Source organism: Pinus tabuliformis, chromosome X (assembly GCF_031772625.1).
Source record: "Pinus tabuliformis cultivar Carrire ecotype Pingquan chromosome X, CPIR1, whole genome shotgun sequence".
Lineage (NCBI taxonomy): Eukaryota > Viridiplantae > Streptophyta > Pinopsida > Pinales > Pinaceae > Pinus > Pinus tabuliformis.
In genome coordinates, this window is record NC_142308.1 from 398795744 (window position 1) to 398823437 (window position 27694).

General features: G+C 36.3%; 1 protein-coding gene, 1 long non-coding RNA gene and 1 pseudogene across 3 annotated transcripts; all 3 read right to left on the reverse strand.

Annotated features, from left to right (window-relative positions):
- Positions 1-14003: 14003 nt before the first annotated feature.
- LOC149140203 (uncharacterized) lies at positions 14004-15805 on the reverse strand. The gene is made up of 3 exons (XR_016263991.1): positions 15698-15805; positions 14253-14413; positions 14004-14112 (listed from the first exon to the last, which is right to left on the reverse strand). It is a non-coding gene; the product is annotated as an uncharacterized LOC149140203 (long non-coding RNA).
- Positions 15806-24509: 8704 nt separating this feature from the next.
- On the reverse strand, positions 24510-25458 carry LOC149140204 (putative polyol transporter 4 pseudogene; annotated as a pseudogene). The gene is made up of 2 exons (XR_016265066.1): positions 24798-25458; positions 24510-24735 (listed from the first exon to the last, which is right to left on the reverse strand). The product of XR_016265066.1 is annotated as a putative polyol transporter 4 pseudogene (transcript).
- Positions 25459-26892, reverse strand: LOC149140205 (putative polyol transporter 4). The gene is made up of 4 exons (XM_089450927.1): positions 26760-26892; positions 25876-26717; positions 25709-25750; positions 25459-25620 (listed from the first exon to the last, which is right to left on the reverse strand). The coding sequence occupies exons 1-4, from the start codon at positions 26890-26892 to the stop codon at positions 25459-25461; spliced, it is 1179 nt and encodes a 392-aa protein (XP_089307053.1).
- Between the last annotated feature and the right edge of the window lie 802 nt (positions 26893-27694).

A 27694-nucleotide genomic window follows, 5' to 3' on the forward strand; every position in this document is an offset into this window, starting at 1 on the left:
TAAATTGCCTGGGAAAATTTGCTGAAGTCAACTTTGAGCTTAATGGCTCTCCTGGTTTGGTTAATGAAAGACCATATGATGGTGGATGGATTGAAAAAAAACATGAATAATGCTGCAAATATGGAATCATTGTTGGATGTGGATCAGTATATGACATTCTGTGAAAAGGAGGGACTCTAGTCATTAAGCAGCAACTTCTCTCTTTGAGGAATCATAATGATTTTTGAAAGTCCTTGTTTCAGTGGGTTAGAATCCAGAATTAAAGAATATTGATTTGAGAATGCTTTTCTCAGAAGAGTTTGTTAAAATCTCTGAAGGCAGAATAAGATTTGATTTGCAAAAGCAGAGAGGATTAAAATTCAATTTTTGAAACAAGTATGGTTTTGATTTTTAAAGGTTGAAGGCATAGATATCCTTTTTACAGGTAGCTTCATCTTCAAAGGGACAGAGTCACAGGTACATCAGTACATCAGTCAGCATACAGAGGCAGAAGATCAATGAGACAAAGACAAGCATGAGGACATGCTTGAAGATCAGCAAGGGGGAGATGTTGGCCCTCAGTTTTGGTCTATTTTTGCTTAGGGAAACCTACTTAATCCTTATATTTTCCATCCATTTTCCATCAAATCCATCTCATTTTGATGTATTTTATGCATATTCAGGTGTTTAATTTTAATTTTGCAATTTCTAGAAGTTTTTATGAAAATTGAGTTTCAAGTGCAATTTTGGACTTAATCAGACATTCCCGTAATAGCTATGTGGATGACATGTTTGTAGGACACTTCAGCTCGAGTTTGATGCATGGATGGACAGCTTGGGAGCTAGGACTAAGCTAACTCCACTTGGTTCAGCCAGAACAAGCTTTATTAGGCCCGGTCAAGGCTGGTCAAACATGACTAGTCACTAGAAAATCCCTAGGAAATATGGCAGTTTTGAGATTTTATGGGATTGACCATATTTCTTGGGATGAATTGGATGCGTTCGACTTAGATAGGTGGATATGAGTGGATATGAGTGTTAGAGATAATATAGATCAGTTTGTTTCATTAAACCTCTATTTAAAGCCAAGACTTTGATGGCTTTTGGTAATGGAATTTTGTATGTAACTGTTGTATAATTTGAGTTGGGAGCTAATTTGAAGAACTTGTTTCATTCCAATTTGTTGTTCATGCTTGGTTGATTTACTAAAGTTGTTGTAGCTGAGATTTCTTCAAGTGTGCAAGGCAAGGGTGGAGGGCCCCCACACCAAGCTAAGTACACTTCTTGGTTCAATTTTCATAGTTTTCATAGACTAGTTTTTGTTTCAAATGTACTTAGATGTGTGATGATTGCTCAATGAATATTGTTTTAATTCTAATCTACATATGAAGGGACACAAAGGAATTTAAGTTAAATTCCCCTTCTATTTGATCTTGAACTAAAACTGAATTTCATTCTCCATTTCTCATTTGAAGTTATTTTTGCATTTCTGGTTTGAAGCAATGGTGATTGTGATATAGTAGGATTGTGAAGAAGGACAATCTGGACCTCCTTAGTTAGGAGCATCTTCTTCTACATCTTCTGCATCATAAACCATTGTTAATTAGTGCTCTTAGAGTTATCTTCATGAATGTAGTATTGTAGGGAAGGACAACCTGGTTCTCCTAAGTTAGGAGGCTCTTCCCTCATATATTACATAAGTGAATTAGAAATTGTTAAAATAGGTTTATATTTGTAATATGTACTTCTTTAAATCTTCAAATTTTATCTTCTAAACTTGATTATATCTGATGTCCATATACAGTGGATTTGCCTCCAAGTTTTACAAACCCGGATTGATAATTAAATATTTGTGTTAATTTAGTCCATAAATTAGCCTAACATTGATATAACTCAAAATCCATTTTAGTGCTTGGCAATATTGTTTTCTTGGATTGGCAAGGAACTTGCTCACTACTCCCACTGAATATGCAATGTTTGGTCATGTGCATACCATGGCATACCATCAAGATGCCAACTATTGAAGCATAAGGAATATTTATCATTTCTTCCTTCTCCTTGTTATCACTAGGATGTAACTCAATACTCAACTTGAAGCGGGTTTCAAGGGCTCTACCAAATGGCTTGACATCTTTCATATTAAACATATCAAGCACCTTCTTGATATATTTTTCTTGCGATGACCATGGCCTTTTGTTTTTCTTGTCACACATAATCCTCATGCCCAATATATGTTGTGTTGGACCCACATCCTTAATTGCAAATTTGTTGCCCAAATCTTTCTTCAACCTACTGATCATATTCTTATCATGTACAACAATCAGTATGTCATCCACATATAATAGTAATACGATATAATTTTATTGATCATACCTCTTAATATAGACACAATGGTTAGCCTCCAACTTGTGAAAACATTATTCCAACATGAGTGAATCAAATTTCTTATACCATTGCCGAGGTGCTTGTTTCAACCCATAGAGGCTCTTCTTCAACCTGCAAACTAGGTATTCTTTGCTTTTTTCTATGAAGCCTTATGGCTGCTCCATATACATTTATTCCTCCAATTCACCATGAAGGAAAGCAATGTTTACATTTAATTGTTCACCTTCTAATTGTAAAGCAACAATAAAACTAAGAATGACTCTTATAGATGACATTTTGACAACAAGTGAGAAAATCTCAGTGAACTCAATACCATCTTTTTGGGTAAATCCTTTCATCACTAGTATTGCTTTATATGTCTCTTTATTTCCATCACCTTCGTGCATAATCATGTATACCCAGTTGTTTTGTATGGCCTCTCTACCTTTTGGGAACTTTACGGATTCCCAAGTTTTATTTTCCATCAAAGATTTAATTTCTTCCTCCATTGATTTGTTCCATCCATTATTGTGCTCAACTTTAAAAGCCTCTTGAAAAACCTTCATAAGTTAATAAAATATAGTTTGAAGGAGGATTCCTTTGTGAAGGATTAAGAGGCCTAGACGATTTGTGAACCATCTGTTATGGTGCGTTATCAGGTTGAATCTCCTGTAAAGGTTCCTCCAAGGTTCCTTCTTGTTGATGTTCAATATTTTCCACGTGTTGTCCTTCTTTCTCCTGAATTTTTTGTCCATTTTCTTGCATGGGTGGGATGCTTCCTTGTTTCTCTTAAAACTTTTATATAATTTTCTTGACCTCTTAAACATCTCTGAATCATCAAATATAAAATCATTGCTTCTAATAACTTTATGTTTGACTAGATCCCATAGAAAATAATTGAATTCTCAATCTGCATATCCCAAAAAAATGCATTTCATATATTTATCATCTAGCTTAGTTCTATTTTTTTTTGGAATATGTATAAATGCTTCACATCCAAAGATTTTCAGATGAGAATAATTCACCTTCTCACCAGTCCAAACTTTTTCAGGAATGCCACCATCCAAGGATGTAGTAGGGGAACGATTTATAAGATAATAAGTTGTCCTTATTTCTTCTACCCAAAAATACTTTTCTAAGCCAACAATTGACAACATACTCCTTACTTTCTCCATAATAGTTGGATTCATCCTTTCTAGGCACAGTCTCCTCATGCTCTATGCCAAACCTATTACAATATTCCTTGAATGCATTGAAGCAATATTCTCCACTATTATCTATTCTTAGGCACTTGAGCAATTTCTTAGTTTCTCTTTCAACAACAACATGAATTTTTGAAAGATTTCAAACACTTTACTTTTACTTTTCATCGGATAGGCCCAAACCTTCCTGGATGCATCATCTATAAATGTTACAAGATAAGGTGATCCTCCTAATGACTTAATGTTAACAGGACTTAATACATCTGAGTGTATCAATTCTAACAAATATTTCATCCTGTCCTCGCCAACTCTAAGGAATCAAACTCTTTTTTTATCTACCATATATACAATGCTCACAAAGTTCAAGATAATAGTATTTCAAAACTCGCAATAAAATTTTACCAACGAGGAATTTTAAGACCCTTTCACTCATGTGGCCTAATGACTTATGCTACAAATTTGTTGAATTTCCTTATTTTGTGACAAAAGTCAAAACTAATTTTCCTATCATTGCCTTCAATGTGTATAACGTTTTTGTCTTGGGTCCTCTCGCAATGACCAATACTCCATTAGAGAAATTTCGAGGTCTAAAATGGTTCTCCTAAGAATATTATAAAATAATAGTGAAAATAATAAAACCAAATTAGATTACATCATCAAATTTTAGAGAGGAAAAAAAACTACATTTTCAGCTTATCTCCCCAATGTTTTACTCAAATTTCGAGTGGGAGCACTCGTTGGATGCATAATTTAATTCCTCATCCAATGATTACTCATGTTGCATAATTTCAATGGACTTTGCTACACAAAAAATGAGAAATACATGAAAAAACGTTATTGTGATCATGTTTTTTATGTCTTTATCATTTTTCGTGTAGTAGGGTCCATCAAAAGTATGCAACATGAGTATTCCTTTGATGGAGAATTAAATTATACATCCAATAAGTGCTCCTGGTCAAAATTTGAGTAAATCTATAGGGAGATAAGTTGAAAATACAAGCTGAAAAATTAGTTCTTTTATTTTTTTATTTTTTAGTATTTCTACTTTTTTAGTCTAAAAATGGTGTATCATCCCCCATGGTTGACACCATCATCATGAATCCTATTGGTTCTTCTAAAGTTGATTTTGATTGTACACTTTTGTTTTGAGGCCCATTTTAAACCTCAAAATTTGTCTAATGCTTCGCTAATTTCCCAGCCTCCTTTTCTAAGGCTTGTGAAATGGCCTTCATCATCCAGTCATAGTCGTCCCATAGAGATTAAGCAAATGTGCATTTTTGGTACATGCTTGACCTATTTCAACAGTATATCTCATCCATCATTAATCTTCATATGGTCATCTCCCACTCCAACAATACTGCAAAAATATTATTCCCCAAATGAACTCTACCATAATCATGAAGATTATATGCAAGAAAACCATATTTTCATGGGGTTACATGGTGAGATTCCCCAAAGCCAATGATCCAATCAAAGCTACCGCTAAATGTATATAAACGTGCATCTTCTACTAAAATAATAAATAATACATCATCATCTGCGACTATAATAGTAGTCTCACCTTCATTTGTGCTAGATGACTTGTGATTTGTACTCGTCGATTTTTTATCCTTTTGTCCTTTCTTCTAAACTCAACCTTCTTTCTTCAAGTGCTCTAGTTTACCATAATTAAAGCAAATGATACTTTCCTTCCTTAATTTTGATTGGCCTCTCGATCTTGAGTGGCTTTGTTGGCATCGACCAATTCTCCTACCACGATCAACTAGAGCTAGAGATTCTCCTCCCTGGTTTCCGCAATTGAACTGCATCGTAGCTCTTTATTCATTAAACTGTTACTGACATCATCAAACTTCAGGGTGCCTGTAGGTGCCAAAATGCTCATACCTACAATTAATTTTTCCCAGTGGTTTAGCATAGAACACATTAACAAGATAGGTCTAATTTCATCGTCTAACTAGTAATAATATCGAATTCATTCAAGTGCTCGACAAGTGAAGCACCCTCCTTCATCTTAAGATTATAATTTTTTTTCATCATGAACACTTTTTTTGATGCTGTGTTCTTCTCATATAGATCATGCAGCTTCTTCCATAATCTTTTTGTTGTCTTTTCTCCGACCACATTGAAATACACATTCTTTGCTACATATTGACAGATTGTTGCAATCACTTTTCTATCTAGCTTAATCCATTCTTCATCCATCAGTGATGAAGATTTCTTTGCCATACACTCAATCAACAAATATTGGTCTTTTAAAATCAATATATCCTCCATTTGTGATTTCTATGGGGAAAAATTAACCTCCACTTAACTTCTCCATATAAATCAAGGTTGTAAATTAAGATTGATTATTACCTTTTTAAATAAATGCCAAAATCCATCTACTTTAATAAAGTTATATAACACGTTATGACTTTTTTAATTAATATAGATTCATAAAGTATACACATAACTATATACTAAATGGTGATTAGGCAATACAATTAATCACGACTTCCATTTAATACCTCATATCGCCAATGCTTAAATGATATCATTCACCTCTGATTCAGCTACCTCTAATATGGCGATTCCTATTTCCAATCCCATAGGAAAGTTATTGTGCCTTGATACCCGGCGGAGATAACCAAATATAACACGCGAGCAGTGATGGCTGGAGAGAAAAAAAGAAACGACGTGTTACGGCGCATGTCAGGGGCAATAACTTTCCTATGTGGTTGGAAATAGGAACAGCCCGTCTGATATGGCTCTAACAGTATATTTAAATACACGGTGTGGTGGGCAATAGGAGTTATTGCGGCAGAGGATGGCTTTTGAGGACGACAGTTTCAACACCGAGGCTCAACCAGAATCCAAACGACTGTATACACAACAATCCAGCACAATTACGCATCTCCAGCACCAGCAAAGTCTTCGGGAGGATGACTTATGGTCGGATCTGAAGGATGATGTCCAACGGCCACAAAAATATAGCAAAGAAGAGACGTTATAGTGCGGTGAGGCAAAGACCGTGGGGCAAATGGGCCGCCGAAATTCGAGAACCAAGCTCTGATACCAGTTCAGGGGCTCAGAGGAGCAAATATAAAATTTAGAGACAACTAGAAACAATAAGGCATTCGAGAACAAAAATCACAGATAATTGCTAGAAACAATAAGGCATTCGAGAACAAAAATCACAGGCTTTACACTGCAATGTAGGCTTTGGATTGCTTGCATTGTTCAAACTTCAGGGCGAGGCAAATTCAGATATATTAATAATGGATAAAACACTAGATTTTTCCTTATGTTTTCTGCATGAGTTACCATGCGATCTCTAGAAGACATGTTTTCTGCTGCAATGCGATCTCTAGAAGTCATGTTTTCTGTTACAATGCGATCTCTAGAAGTCAAGGGCGGTGGCTGTCAGAGAGTCGCCGTGACTGTCAGGTCGGCCTAGGTGGTTGAGAGAAGATGGCTGAAGACTCTGGCAGTCAATGTCCATTGCCTTCTTTTTAGCTTCACATCTAACAACGAAAATGCTGGAACAAGAGTTGCAGGCCTATTCAGAACGGCCAACCTCATGTAATCCAAGTACTCAGACATTAAAGTTGAACTCCACCATTCACCTCTACGCGGCAGCATGTATAATGTCTTCCTCAAAATGCTAGTGGAAATTCATTCCATAACACATATAACTTATGAAAACTTTTATGACCAACTCAAATAAAATCTCATATGCTTGATGCACTCCGTGAAAACTAAGAAACATACTGCAGATCTCAAAGAGCGATGAGCTTCATGCGTTTCTAGCCAAAAAAAACTGTGGTTCGTCTGGCAGTGTGGAGGTGTTTTTGCCATCTGTGTTTCGGCCCCTCTGCCCTCCCCACAACAGCAACGCTACCTCTTCGCCTCGGCCTGCTCCTGTCCACGTATTTCCCCCGATCTAGAGCTTCAGAACGCCCGAGATAATGGACTTCTTCCAGCACAATTGATGGGAAACTGAGTATCCACTCAAAGGGGTTTGCTAATGTAGAATGTCCAATGAACCTTGGTTACGTCCACCAATTGCTGTGGGGCAAGTCTTCCTGTGAATCCGCCACCATTATATCCGATTGCTGCCAGACTTGTATAGGATTTGCCCAGTATCTGACAGATGTAATGTTTGAGCTTCCCAGCATTAATGCCTCTGGAGGGCTCCTTGGCCAGACCTTGTTCCAGTCTGTTTGAAGAATATAACGTCACGCTCTGTGTCAAGCCCCCTTATGTGCGCGGCGTACAAAGCAAGGAGGACTGGACTGGACTCCAATGGACTCGCCCCGCAGAGGCGACCTCTCACATCTGGAGGCTGTAAAATCGGCTTGAGCGTTAGAAACAAACTGGACGAAACGACTTCTAAGAATTTGCACTGAAAAATGTCGCGCAAGCTGGACAATAAAAGATTGTCACTCTAATGCACAAGGCGGGAACAATAACCACCGGATCTGATACTAGATCCAAAAGACAGTCGAAATGGGCTCCTGAAAATGAGATGACTCGGCCTCTCAGTGATCGGCGTGATAACCCGGTAAAAGAAAAAACTTCGAAGTCCTAGCAGAAAGGTCGTCCTAAATCATCATCAGCTATGAGGCTGCTCCATTATTCGCTTTCTTGGGGTCGCTGCAGCGCTGGTGCATATCTCAATCTCAAGGATTTCGTACAATGGTATAGGTAGGGAGGTTTAGTCATCGCAGGTTTTGTGGTTCAATCTTAGACAGGATTGTGGTCCAATTTTAGACAGGATTATGTATGCCCAAGAGTTGTTCCAGGAAACAGATAGCCAGTTTCAGGGATGTAGTACAATGGTGTTAGGTGGGGAGTTTGGTCTTCACAGTTTTTGTGGTCCAATTCTGGACAGAACTATGTGTTCCTGAGAGTTGTTCCAGGGAACAGACAACGAACATCATGCCACAGAAAGTTCCAAGGATGTGGTACAATGCTGTTAGGTGAGGAGGTTTGGTTCTTACAGGTCTTGTGGTCCAATCCTAGGCAGGACTATGTGTTCCAGGAAACAGACAGCCAACACAGAAAATCCCAAGGATGTGGTAGAATGGTGTTTGGTGGGGAGGTTTGGTTCTCACAGGTCTTGTGGTCCAATTGTGGGCAGGACTATGTGTGCCTGAAAAAGGTGGAGAGGTTTGTTCCTCACAGATCTTGTGGTCCAATCCTAAGCAAGACTATGTATGCCTAAAAGTTGTTCTAGAAAACAGCTAGCAAACATCTCATCCAGCTCTGAGAGCTAAAGGTTCCGATTTGGTCATACATATTCAGTGAATCCTCATCCATTAAGAAACCTGGCTTATATAGAACTTCTTTTCAAGATTTTTTAACATAGTCATATCATACCACTAAAACCTGGATACAGAAATTATCATTAAACTTTCCTAACCGCCCAAAATATGCATCATTGAATAAACCCTCATCCGTATTCTTTAAACTCTGGGCAGAGTTAACAAAAAAAAGGCACGAAAAAGTTAGGGCTTCCGAAACAGCCAAACAAAGAATGCTGGAGAGGTCGGGTAGATTGCAAACAACACATGTACATAATCACAATGATCTGCATAACAAATTGAACATTAAAAGCCCCGATCTAATGACAAAATGCCAAATCTGCAACCAGATGTGAGAGGCTTCACATAGATAATTCGATGAACATTAAAGCCCCGATCTAACGACAAAATGCCAAATCTGCATCCAGGATGTCAGAAGCTTCACAGATATAATTAGATTTACAATTAAACCGGAATTTCTCTTGAGATCATACCAAAAAAAATTACGAAACCCCTAATAAAAATAAGCAGGAAGGAAAGACCAGCTCAAGACCAGTTCTGATACCATGTAAGTAAGTAATTACTTACAGTTTCGTGTAAAATACATAAAAGAACTCTATTATAGAGTAATATATGAGACTTACAGTTTCGTGTAAAATACATAAAAGAACTCTATTATAGAGTAATATATGAGATTCAATGTTAATTTAAGAATAAATTTTTAACACAGTTAAATTTCAAAATAATATCTAATATAATTCACTGTCAAAACCCTTTAATATTTAAATAATTACACCAATTTAAAAGATACAAACTTTATATAAATTTACAATTCACACTAGCTAACTCATAGAAAAATAAAGGGAAAAAACAACTCTTAAAAAAAAATAGTAGACATGTATTCCCATATTTGAATTTAGTTCAGAAAAAAAAATCATGTAGGATATGTACACAGCAACCCGCTGCAGAGATGGCCGGGCTCTCCAAATGACTAGCGAAATGCCTCTAATTCAAAAACCATCAAAGGAGTTTTATAGTCTTTGTATTTAAGTAGTATAATTACAACTGTATTTGACATTCATGTTACAGTCTAGTTTCAAAATAATGTAACTGTAAGTCCTCCATCGAACTGAATATTTCGAGAATGAGCTTCCATTGGGGAGAGAGAGTACAGTCAGGAGTCAAGACTCATGATAGATTCCTGTCTGTTTGGTTTCTGTTATCCTTAACTAAATCATCTAACGTTCTCCATCTTGACCATAGTCACGCCCATATCTTTCTGCTTGTCATGTTTCAACCCTAGATAATCATTCTCTTCACTGCAAGGAAACACAACAGATGGTGCATTCTGTCAGTGAGTTGCTACATCAAATAACAATATATTCTTTAAGGGATCAGATGAAAACAGTACATAGCCTATGGGTGATCAGATGAAATATAGCCAGCCCTTTCATGTTTTTGGAGTGGAATACATCATTTCCTTTCCTGGATAATGAATTGCTATGACAGACTTTTACAATTATTTGCATATTCACTGAAAGGAAGAAATAAAATTAAGAATATCTGACCAGCTAACTAACATGAGTTCTATTACTACAATTCGATTAGAAAATCCATTCGATGATAATCCAAAGAAACATGAAATCCAGAAGCAGGAGATGGCCCCCATCAAGCTGGGTGAAGCAATAATAATGAAGAATATAGAGTCATGGGAAAGATTTCATGCGCAGAGAAATGACACTGCCCCCATACATCTGCTCGGTGTTCATCTCAAACTGAATGAAATGAAGAGAATAAGAGGAAAGTGTCATCTCTTCTGCGCAGAAATACATCGCCACCTCTTCTCCGCGATGATCTGATCTGCTACCTTTCTATGTATATACACAGAGATCGTCGCATATTTATAGAACAAAAAAGCATATCGATGATTTTTTTTTCATTTTTCTAAATGCTACCGAGCACTAGGGTAAAGAAAGTATGATTTGATCTTTACGCAAAATAGTATTTCTCAATGATCGTGAGCACCGGAATCAAATTTTTGTGGGGTACCCCAATATCAAAATTTAATTAATATGTTGCCTTGCTTTAACACGGCGGCTCTGACATTCTAGATGGTAGTCTCATCACATAAATATTCCTCGATGGATAATGTGTGGTAAAATGTAATGCTAGGCCCAATGGATGAGACAAACGTCATACAACGTGACGTGGAAAGGAGGTACCAACGTGTAGTCTCATCACACAAATATTCCTCGATGACTTGACTAGCATATAGTGTGTGGTAGCGTTAGGCCCTATGGATAGGGATAACGTCATACAACGTGACGTAGGAATGAGGGCAATCATAGGCAAAAAGACATCACAATTGAGCCCACATAATGGCATAATTTAAGCAGATTACTTTTTGTGGAGGATAGGTTTTCCTTGTGAATTGTGTTTAAAATTCTAGGTAGAAGTTGATTTTCTTTACATTTTGGTAAAAAGATGGGAAATTTATAATTTTTAGTGATTGGTTTATAATTTAATTGTTTTTTTATAATATTGATATTTACAATATAATTTAAAAAAAATATTTATAATTTTATTAAACTTATCTGATATAATTTAAAAAATTTATTATAATTTTATTAAACTTATCACATTTCATTTAAAAGAATGCCAAAATTATATTAAAATAACAAATATGCACTTATTTGCTTTTTCTTTGCATGTAAATGATAACCCTCTTATTGCTTAAATGAGTGTACATGAACAATTTACCAAAAAGATAAAAAAGGTAAATCAAATTAAATATTTAAACAAGGAAGGCTGCATCGCAGCTAGTCCCTGCCTTGATTGGAAGGGGGCTTGAGCATTGAATAAGCCATACGCATATCTGCCTTGATTGGAAGGGGGCTTGAGCATTGAATAAGCCATACGCATATCTGCCTTGATTGGAAGGGGGCTTGAGCATTGAATAAGCCATACGCATATAAGCATAGACAGTAGCATAGCCAAGGGCAGCTTCAAGATTAGGTGGTGGTGAATAACTAAAAGCATAGCTAGCTGGAGCAAAGCAAGCATCAAAGTAACGAAGTAGTGGACTCAGTGAAACCAACAGTAGCAGATCCAGATGCATAAGCAAGACCAGGAGAAGTAGTAGCAAAATAAGCATAGGTAGATTGGGTTGATCAGTAGTTTAGACGGTTGATCTAGTTGTTTACCCATAAGCAAGGACAGGTGCAAATCTAGTTCCAGGACCAATTTCCGAGAGAGCTCTATAGCCTGTTTCAGAACCTCCAGTAGCAGAGTAAGATATCTATACGAGGTAGTCAATCAATCATGTGCTCTTTATGGGATCAAGATTAGTGAGTTTAACAAAATGGGCAGACCTGTGCTTTCAAGAATCTGGTATAGAAATATGCTATCGCATGAAAAGCAAATGGAGGATCGAGCTCACATAATGTTAGGAACCCGCTGCTTTAAAGAATCTGGGGCTATTCGGTATCGATAAAAACCTTCGTTTGAGCTGTCGACGTGCAGAACTCCTCAGCTTCACCCTCGTAACAATCCAGTAAATAGAGAAGTCCTATATGGCGGTGATAGTAACCAATACTAGGTTCTTCGGTACCAATACAATGTTCCAAATCATTATGCAATTGGCTCAATACAAAAACGTTGGCTCAATAAAGCATTCATTACGTTGCATTTAGTCGTTCGTTATCGTATAACATTTTTATGGAGAGCGTAGAACAAATTTTATGGCATAAACGTTTTTTAAAGGAGAGCTATCTCTGTGCTTACATATTAGAACATTGTTGGTACGTATTAGAACAATATCCAATATGGTTGACAAGTGCTGCAATCAATATGTTATATGGAACAATGTGAAACTAACACTATGGAACGACATCAAGAATGAGGACGATAGTCAATGCAAGAATGTTTCATAAACCAATAATGTTGCTTTGGAACAAATATGTCGAGAATGCATAACGCAAGAAGGAAAGAAAGTTGCATAACGCATATATCGATTTACTGATATGGAACACATATATCAATTTGCTACCTTGGAATGCATATATCAATTTACTATTAATGTATGGAAAACATTTATCAATTTACTAATACTATATGGAATGCTGCTTTGTCAGTATTGGATATGGTTTATATGGCACAACATACATCAAAATCGCTGAAGAAAGACTTCAATTCAAAATTGTTAGCACCAACGTGGAGTCATCATTTTTTTAGCTCTGGTTGCTGCGGATGCCAAATTCCTCGATAAAGTTAACCTAAAGGTAGATTTCTGTCTTTCTCGAGTACTAAACAGTGGAATGGAGACTTCACTACAGGAATAAGGGACTAGAGCTCCTAAATTCCTTCGTGCCCCCGCCTTCCTATCTTCCGATCCCAAATTCCTGGCTTAGAAATATGCGTTACACTTAAAAGGTTATAATTATTTTTTACGTTTTAAAGTGGTATCAAATCTATTTGATTAATTAAGTTAAGTAATGTTTAAAAATGAAAATAAAAAACAAATTAATAAGATAATCCAAAAACTTGTGGTCGGAGTGAAAAGCTATTTTATTCAAAGATTTCAATGAATTATTTCAAATAAAGACATAGGCGCTTGGGGATGACAAAATGTCATAAGTTGGCAATCTGCGGCAGTGTGTGCGCATGCATTTTGACAGATGTCATTTATAAGGTTACGAATTATATTTTCTATCGCGCATTTTGACAGGCGTCCATTATATTTTCTATCTATAATTTCTAGTGGGTTTCGCACCGACCAAGCTTTTTGGACGAGCTCCAGATTTTTTTTCTATGGCAGGGGTCTCCTGCACCAGTATAAACCTTCTATGGCAGACTGAGACCAGGTCTTAGGATTCAATGAGACCAGATCTTAGGTAACGAAAACGAGTTCTTTGAAGTAAGTAGTGCGCATGTGTTTCTCATTTAATGGTTCAGTATCAAGTTTATGACTTTTGTTTCAGCAGCACATAAGATATCCTAAGCATACTCTGTCGTTGTGTTCTAAGTTATCATCTCTCAAAGCATACTCGGGGTCTCCTGCACCAGTAAGCCAATCAATCCAGGAGGCCGATCTTAGAAGCAGACAGTTTATTAGCAAAGCTCAGCAATGTCATTATTAGAAAGGTATATTCTCTTTGAACAGGACCCATTCGGATCATCCATCAGGCTGGCATTCAAGATTTCAGGGTTCAAGACCCATTCGGATCATAGAATTCGAGCGCGGCTTGTCTTAGCACCAGGATATTCCAAATTTTTCCTTTGGTCTGCAGAGAAATTTATACACACAACCTTCACGAAATTATTACTCAGGGGATAAGCCAAGACGAATTCAAAATTCGAAGCTTCACAGTAAACCACAACCTTTCCGCAAAGTTGCAAAACAGTATTTTAAAGCTATTCTTACCAGTAAGCCATCAAAGGAAAAAAATATGCCAGCTAGCGGCGCTTTACTCATCTCGCTGGTGGTAGAACGAGAAGGTAGGTAATCCTGTCCCAAGGTTTCGTGTCCACGATGCCCCATCTGTTCCGAGCTGGGTAAAGAAACGACTCACCTCCAGATTAGGCCTGGAACATGAATAATGTAAGTATATGGCACCTTTCTCTGAAAAAAAAAATGTAAGTATATGGCACCAATCCGTTAGGAAAGGACTGCCAGCATCCCATGAGAAATGAATCACTTAGTAAGTTGATAGGTTCAAAGAAAATGGAATTTATTGTATTATCATCCATGCTTCTCCTGCTTGCTTTGTATTTATAAATATGCATACTTGATCATCGTTTATAAGAATGTATTTTTAGGGTTTTATCTGGTCTGGTCTTAAGCGCCTCTCAGGTTATAGTAAATGAAAGAGCTTATTCATGATAGCTTGAGTGAGATTTTCCAGTCTCAGATATAAGCATCTCTGGTAAGGCAGGCTCAAGTGAGATTTTCCAGTGTGAGATATAAGCATCTCTGGTAAAGCAGGCTCAAGTAAGTTTCAGACAGACTCGGGTGAAAAGGCTGGGGATTTCAGGACGGACCTTAAGACAGACTCCGGTAAGGTAAGGTAAGGCCTGTTCAGCTGAGCTATCTGGTGAGGCAGGCTCAGGCAAGGCAGGTTCAGCTGAGCTATCTGAGACTCAAGCTTTATCTGCATACCTTGTTTTTCTCATTTGTCTGTCTGAATGTTGTTTCAGACAATTCGGTACCATCAGGAGCACATGTCTCCCCCGATTAGGATGAAAGATCCCCTTGAAGCAGCTATCCCATGCATATTGTATATACATCTGGTACTATTGCTTGTCTCTATCTTTTTCAATTCCTCATAATAGTTCAAATGCGCCATCCCCTCTCGTATTGCACAGAGAACCCAGACATGCAGCAGGTTTTATAAAGAGCTTTCAAAATCACTGCTAGCATGAATGAGTTAACTGCAATTTTCAATTATAATTAAACAATTTCAAGTCTAAGATTCATTAGACTATTATGACTAAAATTAAAGCTGTGAGTGCAGATCACATCACCGGCACACACAAAAGAGGTCTCTCACATGTTAAAAACATATCGCAATGAAAGAGGTAGTTAGTTTCCTAGTTTGAGTTTCAGTTTGAAAACAGTTTGAATTTTACTTTGATTTTTCATGTATGCAGGCAACATGCTATCTCTTCCCTTCCATTTTCAAGAAGAAGTTAGCATCATCAATAAAGCAGAATAGAAGTTCGATGTCATACAAAAATAGTGAAACAGTGAGAGGCAGTTCAATACATCAAAGAGGCAGTTCATTACCTAATTTGAGTTCCAGTTTGACTTTTCAAGTTTGAGTTTTCATGTATGCAAGCAGTACAGGTTTAAAAAACTATTTATCTCACCTTGTTCATTGTATCTCACCGCAGAAACATAGTTGTTGCAGAGAGAATTAGAGGTTCTGGGAACGGTCTGCCTTGGAGAAATCCAAAACCAGTAGCGAAGAGGCTTTCCTAACCAAATGGAACAGGGAGTATGATAACATGGATTCTTAAGGCAGCTAAGATAGCACCAGTGGAAGCATATGTAATTTGGCTTAATGCAACAGCTGCAATGCATGCAGCCTGCATGTTGAACACGTGCCGCCTGCGAATATGCCAAACAAACCTAAACAGTTCCTGCGAATATGCCAAACCTTTTCTGCAGTTGCACATAATCCATCCAAACTCCATCCAAACTAATGTTAAGTAATCTTAACATTAATATATGAAATCATATGAAATCGCTCTGACGGTCACGAGTAATAAACCCGGCAAATGAAGATAACCTATGCTCTGGCCTCTCCCGCCTCGGGAAGAGGCCAAATAAGATGACAATCCAGAGTACCTTGGTCATCCTGGGATGGAGGGCACACAGCGTTTTAAAACTTTGATCTAACCAAGGCATTCGGTAAAAAAACACTTCGAATTAATGTTAAATCAAACCAAACTGATTCCTATAGTCCCTGGCCATTGCCAGATGGCAGGGACTAATAAGATGTAGTTTTGATTTGGAAAAAAAAAAGTTAATTAAAAAAACACACCTAAATTAAAATGTAAAGTTATAATATAATTAGGATTTGAGGTTAAAAAAATTGGAAATAAATTATTGGGTTTCAAAACATATGAATACAAATTTAAAATTATGTAATGACTATTTTATTTATAAAATTGAATTTCCATAAAGAAAATAGTAATCATTCTTTCACACCATTAAAAAATAATATATATATCTATATATATATATATATATATATATATATATATATATATATATATATATATATATATCAGTGTTTTAAAAACCGGTTAGTTTGAACGGTAACTAGTCAAACCAGTCGATTAGCTAGCCTACCTGGTCAAACTAGAAGAAAAACCTGGTTTGACCCTCTATTTCGCCAAAAAAGTGGACAAACAAGTCTTAACCGGCCGGTTTGTGGTCAAACTGGTTGGTTTTGCTAAATCAACCGGTTTATTTCCAGGGCAACTATAAACCCAACAAAATGCATTTTTGTGAGTTTTGAAGCTGTTTTGAGGGAAATTTGGGGTTGTTTTCCTCCAAAAATAGTCCCTCTCATTTTCCTGACACATCTCAACCATAACAATGTTGGTAATTAATGTTAATGTTAAATTCTCAGGATGTTTGAGAGTGATTTCGACCTCATTGGATTTCATATGGAGAAACTAGAATTTTAGATTTCACTCAAATTTCAACAGACTTAATGGTTTTCAGGATTTCATGGTTTGGGGGTTTGCAATGTTTCCATTTGATTCTATCATCTGTGAGGATATGAGATTGACATTTGATCAAGAGCATGAAACCCTTTAAGAACCTTGATCGCGGTGACATTGATTGTTGAACTTTGTTGATGTTGGTGGTACTGATTGTTGAACTCCTCTACCATGGCCTTAACAAGAATGCACCCTTCACTCAAAGGAAAACAACTGGTTAGGCATGCCAATCTTTTTCTACCACATTATAAGGTTGAGGAGATGAACCATTCACTCAAACCAAAATCATTGGTTAGGCATGTTAAACCTTTTCAATTTCTATCATGTTATAAGGTTGAGGAATCCAAGTCTGAAGACTTTGAGCTAGATGATGTTCATGTATTTCTTGTTGATGATGTTTATGTATTTCTAGTACGTTGAATCAATGATGAGTTTCATGAGTGACCATGTTGATCAATGATTTGTAATTTTGATGTCTATTTTTACTACTACTACTAAAGTTGTAGAGGAGTTTTAAGAGTCTTGAAACTCAGAGACATATTATTTATGTAGCTCATGTTGATGATCTCTTGTCTAGTAGTGGTGATGAGTTTGATCATGATGAGGAGTGATCATGTTGTTGATCACTGATATGTAGGCTTGTAGTAGTTCAGTGACCACATAGCTTAGAGCATTGTTTTTAGACTCTAGAGGCCATTTAGAGCCTCATTGATTATGTATTTTGTTGTGGATATGTATTGCACTCGATACAATTTTGATATATTCACCTTTACATGGTATATAGATGAGAAAAACTTGCATATTTTGTTTCTATTGGCTTGGAATCATGGTTTTCAATCTTAAAAATAGTTTTTTTCATTAAAAATTAATTATTTAATGTATTTTTTTAAACCGGTTCTGACCAGTTCCGGTTTGACCGGTTCCGGTTCGAAACCCAGTTCATTAGATGGACCGGCCCAGTCACTGGTTCTGGTTTTTAAAACATTGATATATATATATAATTCTTTCATGTTATTTTATATATATACACACTCGACTACCCAGTTGAATTAGTTTAATTTTATTACTCTATTAATAATAACATTAATATCAAAATTATTCTATGACATAAATTTAATTATTAAATAAAAAAAATATAGTAATATTTGTCACATGTTATTTTAAATGATTAATGTATTGAACATAAATTTCTAATTATATTATTGATAATGTAGATTTTAATGTATGCAAATAACCATGCAAGGCATTGTTATTGTAATTTTTTTTAATGTTGTTATCTTTATTTATCATAAAAAGGTAGTGTTGTTTATTTTACTTTTAATTTCTAATAAATATTAGTTTATATCAATTTTAACTCTTTGAGAGGGATCAAATATTTCAATGTGAAAAATTTTTTATGAGTGCAAAATTTGAGGAAAGGTTTACACCAAAAGGGTGCTTCATAGATTTAGATATAAGATGGATCTAAGCTAATTTAAATCATGCATGGATGCACAAAATTTATATAACATATGATGATTCTAATCATTTAAAATACTTTTAATATGTCTAAGATTAATATGATGAGTTCATTCTCTTCTACCTTTCATGGGCTTTGGACCTATATTTGTGCCTAGAGGTGCATCCTACATACATGGATGTGTAAGTATGTTATGTCCTCAAAAAATAATAAAAATAATTTTTGTTAATGTCGGCCAAAACATTCACTTGAATTTTAAATGGCTAATGTGTCTAATAACTATTTTATCATACACATGAATTTGAATGGATCATACATTTACCTTTAACAAAAAAAAATACCACATTAAAGTTTCAAATTAGGTACAATTTTAAACATCCTTACTATTTGTTCAATCCAATACCATTTCTTAAATTGAAAGAAAAAATGGTAATTCAACGCAAAGAATAAAAAACCATGCTCCAAAATCTTTTAATACTTCTTTAAATTAAATATTTGTAAAATGAATCTTTAAAAGGAAAAACCATATACATTAATTTGATGTAGTTTTGTTATAAATTTTTTATCACGATGTGTAAAAAATATCATTAAATCTATTATTGATATTAAAATATTAGTACTAATATTATATTAGTATTAATATATTATAAGATTAATATTAGTAAATTTAATATAATATTTATTCTGTTATATTATAATATATATTAATATATCATGATATATAATTAAGTCTAGATATATATGGAGGGAAGAACAAAGACATAGAGTAATAAAGGTGGAGTGACAGAGGGAGTGACAACATAGAGATGGAGCTAGAATGAAGGAGAGGGTAGAGGAGAGAGAGAGAGAGAGAGAGAGAGAGAGAGGGAGAGAAGAGTAAGGGAGAGGGATGGAGACACAAAGATGGAGGGGGGGGAGAGGAGGAGAGAGGGAGGTAGATAGTGACAAGGTTGGAGGGCAGAGAGGGAGAGAGAAGGAGGTAGGAGAGAAAGGGAGAGAGGGGAAGGACCAGAAAGAGGACTTGAGAGGGAGGGATAGAGAAATAGATTTGGAATGGGAGAGAGGGACAAAAGAAGAAATACATAGGGAGATGAAATTGGAGAGAAAGAGGGAGGGAGTGACAAGGTAGATATGGAGAGAGAGTGTGTATGTTTTGGGGTGAGATAGAGAGACAAAGAAGGAGAGATGGGAGGAATGGGGAGAGAAGGAGAGAGGTAAGGAGATAGTGACTTAGAGAGAGAGAGAGAGAGAGAGAGAGAGAGAGACAAAGTGAGGTCAGAGAGAAAGAAAGAGAAAGTAAGGAGGAGGGAGAGGATGTGAGGGAGAGAAGGAGAGATGGAGGGGAGAGAGAGGGAGTGATAAGGGAGATATAGAGAGAGGGAGAGAGGAGAGCAAGAGGGAAGAGGGATAAAAGGGGGAGAGAGGGAGAGAAGGGGAAGAGAGAGGGAGAGGGATATGAAGAGGGAGGGAGAGATAGATATATATTGAGAAAGAGTGTGTATGGTTTGGGGGTGATATAGAAAGAAAAAGGATAGGCAGAGGGAGATAGAGATATAGATGGGAAGTGAAGAGAGGGAAGAAGAGAGATACAGAGAGAGGTAAAGAGGGAGGGAGAGATAGATAGATATTGGGAGGGAGAGTGTGTTTGTTTGTGGGGGGTAAGATAGAGAAGCAGAGAAGGAGAGATCGATGGAGATATAGATATATATGGAGGGGGGAGAGAGGGAAGAATATTTTTTGCGTTAGATGTGCTAATTTCAGTATAGATGATGATTTCTAATCCTATTTTATTTCTTTAACTAGATGTATTGATTTCAATGTAGATGGTTATTTCTAATCCTACTTGATTTCTTTCATTAGATGGATTAGATGTTGTTAATCTTGAGGCTATAAATTATTAAAAATATTTTTCAAGATTAGATGGAGCGGGGAGAGAGGGAAGACGATTTCTTGCACTCGATGCATTTATTTTAGTGTAGAAGGTAATTTCTAATCCTATTTGATTATTTGCACTAGATGCATTGATTTCCGTGTAGATGTTGATTTCTAATTATATTTCATTGCTTGCACTAGATGTATTGATTTCAGTGTAGATGTTGATTTCTAATCCTATTTGATTTCTTTCACTAGATGCATTGATTTCAGTATAGATGTGGATTTCAAGTCCTATTTGATTATCTACACAAGATGCATTGATTTTAGTGTAGATGTTGATTTCTTACATGAGATGAATTGATTTCAATGTCGATGTTATTTTCTAATTCTATTTGATTGCTTGCATTATATGCATTAGATGTTAATCTTGAGGGTACAGATTATTAAAAAAAACATTTTTCACGATATATTTAGTAATACCTAGAGGGACACTATTAAGAATTAATTAACTATAAAAAACTGGGATACCTAGAATTAATATGAAATAGATGTGCAAAATCAATCCTCCTGCAAACTTCAAATCAATCATTGGAAAGATCGCCCCCCTTCTTTATCGTCAGCTAATTACTAACAGAAAATTACATATATTCAAAATTACTAATAGATAATTGTGTACAACAATGCATTCAAAATATATATAAGAGGAAGATATATATTTATAAACATTAAAAAAAAATCAAAATATTCTAGGAAGGGATGTGATATTTGTTTGGATGTAAAGATTTTATAAATATGGCCACTCATTAAAAAAAAAAAAAAAATACATTATTTCTTGACTTTGCAAAATAGACTACACATAAAAATTATCAAAATATTCTTGAAGGAAATAAATTATTTCAAACATTACCAAAGAAACAAATTATTGCAAGAGTAATCTTGATGCAATAAATTCCTAAAACTAATTATCAAGATATATTTAGTAATACCTAGAGGGACACTATTAAGAATTAATTATTTGTCAGAAGTTGTGATACCTAAAATTAAATGAAATAGATCTATAGTATCAATCCTCCTTCAAACTATTGAAAAGATTCTCTCTCTTCTTCATCACCAACTAGTTATTAATAGACAATTACATACACATATAAAAATGTAACACAACAATTGTAACATTCACAAACACTACCATCCAAATCCAAACATGTAAATACACAAACCACTCAAAACATCCAAAAATAGATCTACAAACCATTGAAGGCAAGAAACACAAACTAAATTAAGGAAGAGAATGATAGGGTCATGCCAAGCAAAGATAACATAATGTGAATTTTGAAGTTAATCTCAAACATATACATAATAATGATGATCTAAAAATGTGACATTGTTTCCCTCACCTGGAACCAACTTAGATCCATTTAACACTAGATCTATCATGTACCGAGAGGGATCAAATCCCTCGAGGTGAAAACCTTTCCTCAAGTTCTACAATCCAAAAAGAAGGTTTTCACTTCGAGGAATTTGATCTCTCTGGCCACATGATAGATTCAGTGTTAGATGGATCTAAGTTGGTTGTATTAAATACCTGATTTTCAGCATATTACTCCTCACACACATGTCACATTTGAACTTGAGCTAATTGATAAATAATATCATGATTTTTTTGATGTGCAATATCCATATTAGTAAAAGAAACAATTTTCTTTTATGATAGATAAATTTTAAACAATTTTTTATAGGATTTTCTTCTACATCTTGTGTTGTGCCTGAATTGGATGAATATTGTTTTCATTGTCTGTATACTCTTTGTTGTTTATATTTCTAATTCTTTTATTTTTCATGCTCTTCAGTTGTCATTTCCTCTACCTTTTTTGTCACTTTCCTCTTAGTTGTGCATTTTCTTGTATTCTTTTCTCTTAAAACTTTTCAGTTTTCACTTATTGTTTCCTTCTTTCTTGAACTTAATATTCTCTTTGTTGTTCAACTTTTTGTTTCATCTTTTCTTGTTTTATTCGATTATGATTTGTTGTGACAATTTTTTGTTGATCTACTCTTTTCTTCTCACTTTGTTATTGACACCCTTCAATCATCATTTCTTGTCAATTTGTTATGAACTTGCTATTTGTTTTTTTATTTTTGTTTAAGATAGATCAAGATTGATGATTGAGATGGATCAAGGTTCATCTTTGTTCATTTCTATTTAATGTGGATCTAGATTGATGATTACCGTAAGAGGAAAATCAATGCACATTATCAATAATGACTTTGTGCATACATTAAAACCATTGCAAACTATTAATATGATTACTTTGAAAGAAATGCATATCATCCATCTATTTACATCATATCAGAAATTAACATCTATGCTAAAATCAACGCATCTAATGCAAACCATAGTTACCAAATTCGAGTTGGAATTTGAATTTGAATTCGATTCGATAAAGAAAAAATCGACTGTTTAAAATTCAATACGAATAAAATTCAGGAATATACACTTTATAACTACTAGATTTTGTTTTTGTTTTGTTTTGTTTTTGAAATATTAAAAAGTTTTTTTTTTTATTCTGAATAGGTTGTTTTATCTCTTTAATGTATAACTTGAAATATTTTTTAATTTTAATGGTAAAAAATCGTTGTTTTTATATCTAATATTGAATAAATCTACTTAAACAAAATCAACAACTCTATTTGAAATAGCTAAATTAGCAGCCTCGGCCTCAAATCAAGGTTACATATTTTCCCACATCATTGATTCTCTCAAATTAGCAAGTGAGATTCTCTTAGATTAACAAATGCATAAGGCCAATTTTTTGTTTTTAAATATGAAATATTTTGTTTTCTTAATGATGGATATGTTATACACATTTATGAAATAATAAAGGTATATTCATATCCATTAATAAAGTTATTTTAACATTGTCATAAAAATTAAATTAAATTAAAACAATAAAAAAACTCTTTTTATAAGCTCATATAAATTAACTATGCAATTGAGGGTCTCATGAAAACTCAATAAACTTAAAAACAAGGGAGGCTGCGAAGCAGCTAGTCCCTGCACATAGTTCTATCTAGCCCATTTAGCTTCTAGCCCATTTAGCTTTCTAAATGGCCCATTTAGCTTCTAGCCCATTTAGTTTCCGAGACTTTTGAATCACTGTCTTCACTGATAACAGCTACTATTCCACCTTTCTATGGCTCCAACCTAGACAAGTAAGCCAGTTGAAATCTGCTTCATAAGGTGCAACAACAAACTCAACTCCTTCTGTCTTAAGGATCTGAATCAGGGAAGAGTTCAAAATGTCAATCAGCACAAAGCTTCAAAGTGGCAACATCTCAAACAGAAACGTAGCTGGCAGAAAAACCTGTGAACCTTTCTGGCAATATCAAAAGCACTACCTGAATCAGTTCATTTGCCATGGATGGTGTAATATGCACTGCCCTCTGTGAAAATAGAGGAAGCGGAACATCACTAACTATGGGGAAGTATAACTTCAGCACAAGAAAGACATAGTTTTCATAAACAGTGACAATAAAACGAATGTGGTTCACAGGCACCTCAAATCTAGATTTTTTGTTTCTGATAAGAAAAAATACCTGGAAGAGTTCAATAGCACCTTTAACATCTCCCTCTGCTAATTTGGTTCTATAGCACCTTTAACATCGCCCTCTGCTAATTTGGTTCTAGCTTGTTCCAGGCAAGCATCTCTCCTCCTAAGAAAGAGAAAACAGTAACTAATTACAATGGCCTTATATAGTAAGGCAATACCATCAGTTCAATCCACCAATAAAAAAATGAGATTAGAATTCAGTCTCACCTACAGATGCACCCTATACATCTATAAAGCAAGTAGTTCATATAAAAAAATGAAACGCTTCATATTATAGCACGGAATTTTGGTAAAAGTGGCATAAATTTTTACACTTGAAACATATGGTAAAAATGCATTAGTCTGTCTGTTCTGACCTTCTGCAAAAGCTAATCGGACATGTACTTTACAAATAGCTTTGGAATTACAATCAGCAGGTGTTTCAACTATCTCTGATCCTCCGTGTTTCTAAAATAGATATTCTGATGTCGAAGGCCATTATGATTTCTTCAATGTTTGTTTTAGGAAGTCAAATAAATTCCATCCAAGCAGTAATTGTATGAGAAGTCAGTTTTTCTGGACAAGAGATGTTGTGTCCCCAAGCTCCAACTCGGCGCCTTGTGACAGTCTCTTTGCCTCTTCCTCATCAAAAGACGCCGCAATCTCTTCCAGAGTTTTGCCCTTTGTCTCGGGCACAAAGATATATATGAAGACTACACAGAGGACTGATAGACAAGCAAAAAGGGAAAATGTACCTGACACAGTAATATGAAGACTACACAGAGGACTGATAGACAAGCAAAAAGGGAAAATGTACCTGACACAGTAATTGCCCTAGAAACACTCAAGAAAGTCATTACCACTATCCCACTAACAATCCTGTTTACTATTACACCCAAACTGGCTGCCTGTGCTCGGAGCCTCAATGGGAAAATCTCAGACCCTAACACCCAGCATACCGGCCCTAATCCGATGGAGAAGAAAGCAACATTGCAACACACGGCCAATATAGCCAGAATCGCAGCTCCCTTATTGGTTTCAGATGTGTTTTCTATGAAGTCAAATCCCATTGCCAATGCCATCAAAGATACAGTCATTCCAAGGGCACTGGTAAGCAACAATGGTCTCCGCCCAACACGATCTAGCAAAAATGTGGCCACCAGGATAAATCCAGTCTTTGCAAAACCCACTGCAACGGTGGCAGCAAGAATCCCGTCTTGGCTATGAATTCCAGCTTTTTTGAAAACCACTGGACTGTAATAGACTGTTGCATCAATGCCTGATGCTTGCTGGAAGAATTGAATCCCTAAGGCTATGATAAGCAGTCTTCGGACTAGGGGAGTGGGCCTCAGGAGCTCAAGCCAGACTCGTTCCCCATGACTCTTTTGGGCATCAGGGGAATTGGATATGTCTAAAGAAGTTCCCTCATGCCCACCAAATCTCCCGGTATCTTGAATCAAGTCTTTGACAGGCGAGTTTCAGATGAATAGACCGGGACGGACGCTCACGCTAGGCTTACCGGGCCATACGAACCCATTGCCAGACATACCGGGCATTTCATAGCAGCGTGATCCTCTGTATAGAGAAGACCCATTCGAACTCAGAGCGAGGGCTTTGACAGGTGCGACGAAGGCTAACAGCTGTTGAACCATGGTGCATCATGGCATGCAACAGCTGCCAATGTAGAACATTGTAACAGGGAACACCGAGCTTTACTAAACCGCATACCCGGGCAGAAGTAATGCTAACATTAAAACCGGACACCCTTGACTGTTAGCGCGAAAATGCACCGGGTTTATTGCTTTAAGCTATGGTCGAGCCTCTTCCGCCTCGGGAAGAGGCCAAATAAGATGGCGAAGTTCAGCTGCGAATGAAACTTAGGATAAGCGACTAACAAAGCATTTCGAAACTTTAGCATAAGCGACCGAAACAGCCGAATAACACAGTCGAATTAATGCTATCTCTGGAACGATAGACGCCGCAATCTCTTCCAGAGTTTTGCCCTTTGTCTCGAGCACAAAGATATATATGAAGACTACACAGAGGACTGATAGACAAGCAAAAAGGGAAAATGTACCTGACACAGTAATTGCCCTAGAAACACTCAAGAAAGTCATTACCACTATCCCACTAACAATCCTGTTTACTATTACACCCAGACTGGCTGCCTGTGCTCGGAGCCTCAATGGAAAAATCTCAGACCCTAACACCCAGCATACCGGCCCTAATCCGATGGAGAAGAAAGCAACATTGCAGCACACGTCCAATATAGCCAGAATCACAGCTCCCTTATTGGTTTCAGATGTGTTTTCTATGAAGTCAAATCCCATTGCCAATGCCATCAAAGATACAGTCATTCCAAGGGAACTGGTAAGCAACAATGGTCTCCGCCCAACACGATCTAGCAAAAATGTGGCCACCAGGATAAATCCAGTCTTTGCAAAACCCACTGCAACGGTGGCAGCAAGAATCCCGTCTTGGCTATGAATTCCAGCTTTTTTGAAAACCACTGGACTGTAATAGACTGTTGCATCAATGCCTGATGCTTGCTGGAAGAATTGAATCCCTAAGGCTATGATAAGCAGTCTTCGGACCAGGGGAGTGGGCCTCAGGAGCTCAAGCCAGACTCGTTCCCCATGACTCTTTTGGGCATCAGGGGAATTGGATATGTCTAAAGAAGTTCCCTCATGCCCACCAAATCTCCCGGTATCTTGAATCAAGTCTTTGACAGGCGAGTTTCAGATGAATAGACCGGGACGGACGCTCACGCTAGGCTTACCGGGCCATACGAACCCATTGCCAGACATACCGGGCATTTCATAGCGGCGTGATCCTCTGTATAGAGAAGACCCATTCGAACTCAGAGCGAGGGCTTTGACAGGTGCGACGAAGGCTAACAGCTGTTGAACCATGGTGCATCATGGCATGCAACAGCTGCCAATGTAGAACATTGTAACAGGGAACACCGAGCTTTACTAAACCGCATACCCCGGGCAGAAGTAATGCTAACATTAAAACCGGACACCCTTGACTGTTAGCGCGAAAATGCACCGGGTTTATTGCTTTAAGCTATGGTCGAGCCTCTTCCGCCTCGGGAAGAGGCCAAATAAGATGGCGAAGTTCAGCTGCGAATGAAACTTAGGATAAGCAACTAACAAAGCATTTCGAAACTTTAGCATAAATGACCGAAACAGTCGAATAACACAGTCGAATTAATGCTATCTCTGGAACGATCGATTACTATAGTCCCTGCCGGATGCCAGATGGCAGGGACTAATAAAAATAAAAAAAATTTAAAAGCCCAATAGCGTTAGCGTTACGCAAAGACTCTGCCAAGGCCCAAATATACTATTGATTATAATAAGCGGATTTGTGCACGGTGGATGATTACGATGCTGTAAACTATTTTGGATCCTGCAATCTACTTGTCTACGTCATCATTTATGTAAACTATTTTGGATCCTGCAATCTACTTGTCTACGTCATCATTTATTTAAATTAATACAGTTAGATCAATTATGTTTTTATTTGAAATCGTGAACATGTTCCACTAAAACTGGATTTGCTTGAATGGACCGGAAAGGGGTCAATCCAACTGTTTGGCAATTAGAGCGTGACGTGTTAAAAAATTTCGTCCTTATCGAATCAATTAATATATTAATGATCTTAAATGTTTGATTATATTGATATAGTACTAATAATAATTAACTTTAT

Bases quoted from the DNA above. Each gene is read 5' to 3' on its own strand.
- LOC149140205 (XM_089450927.1), bottom strand. From the start codon at position 26,892: ATGGTTCAACAGCTGTTAGCCTTCGTCGCACCTGTCAAAGCCCTCGCT. The intron at 25,751-25,875 runs GTTAGTCGCTTA...TCGCGCTAACAG, and splicing joins CTAAAGTTTCGAAATGCTTT to TCAAGGGTGTCCGGTTTTAA. The intron at 25,621-25,708 runs GTATGCGGTTTA...ATGGTTCAACAG, and splicing joins TTAGCATTACTTCTGCCCGG to CTGTTAGCCTTCGTCGCACC.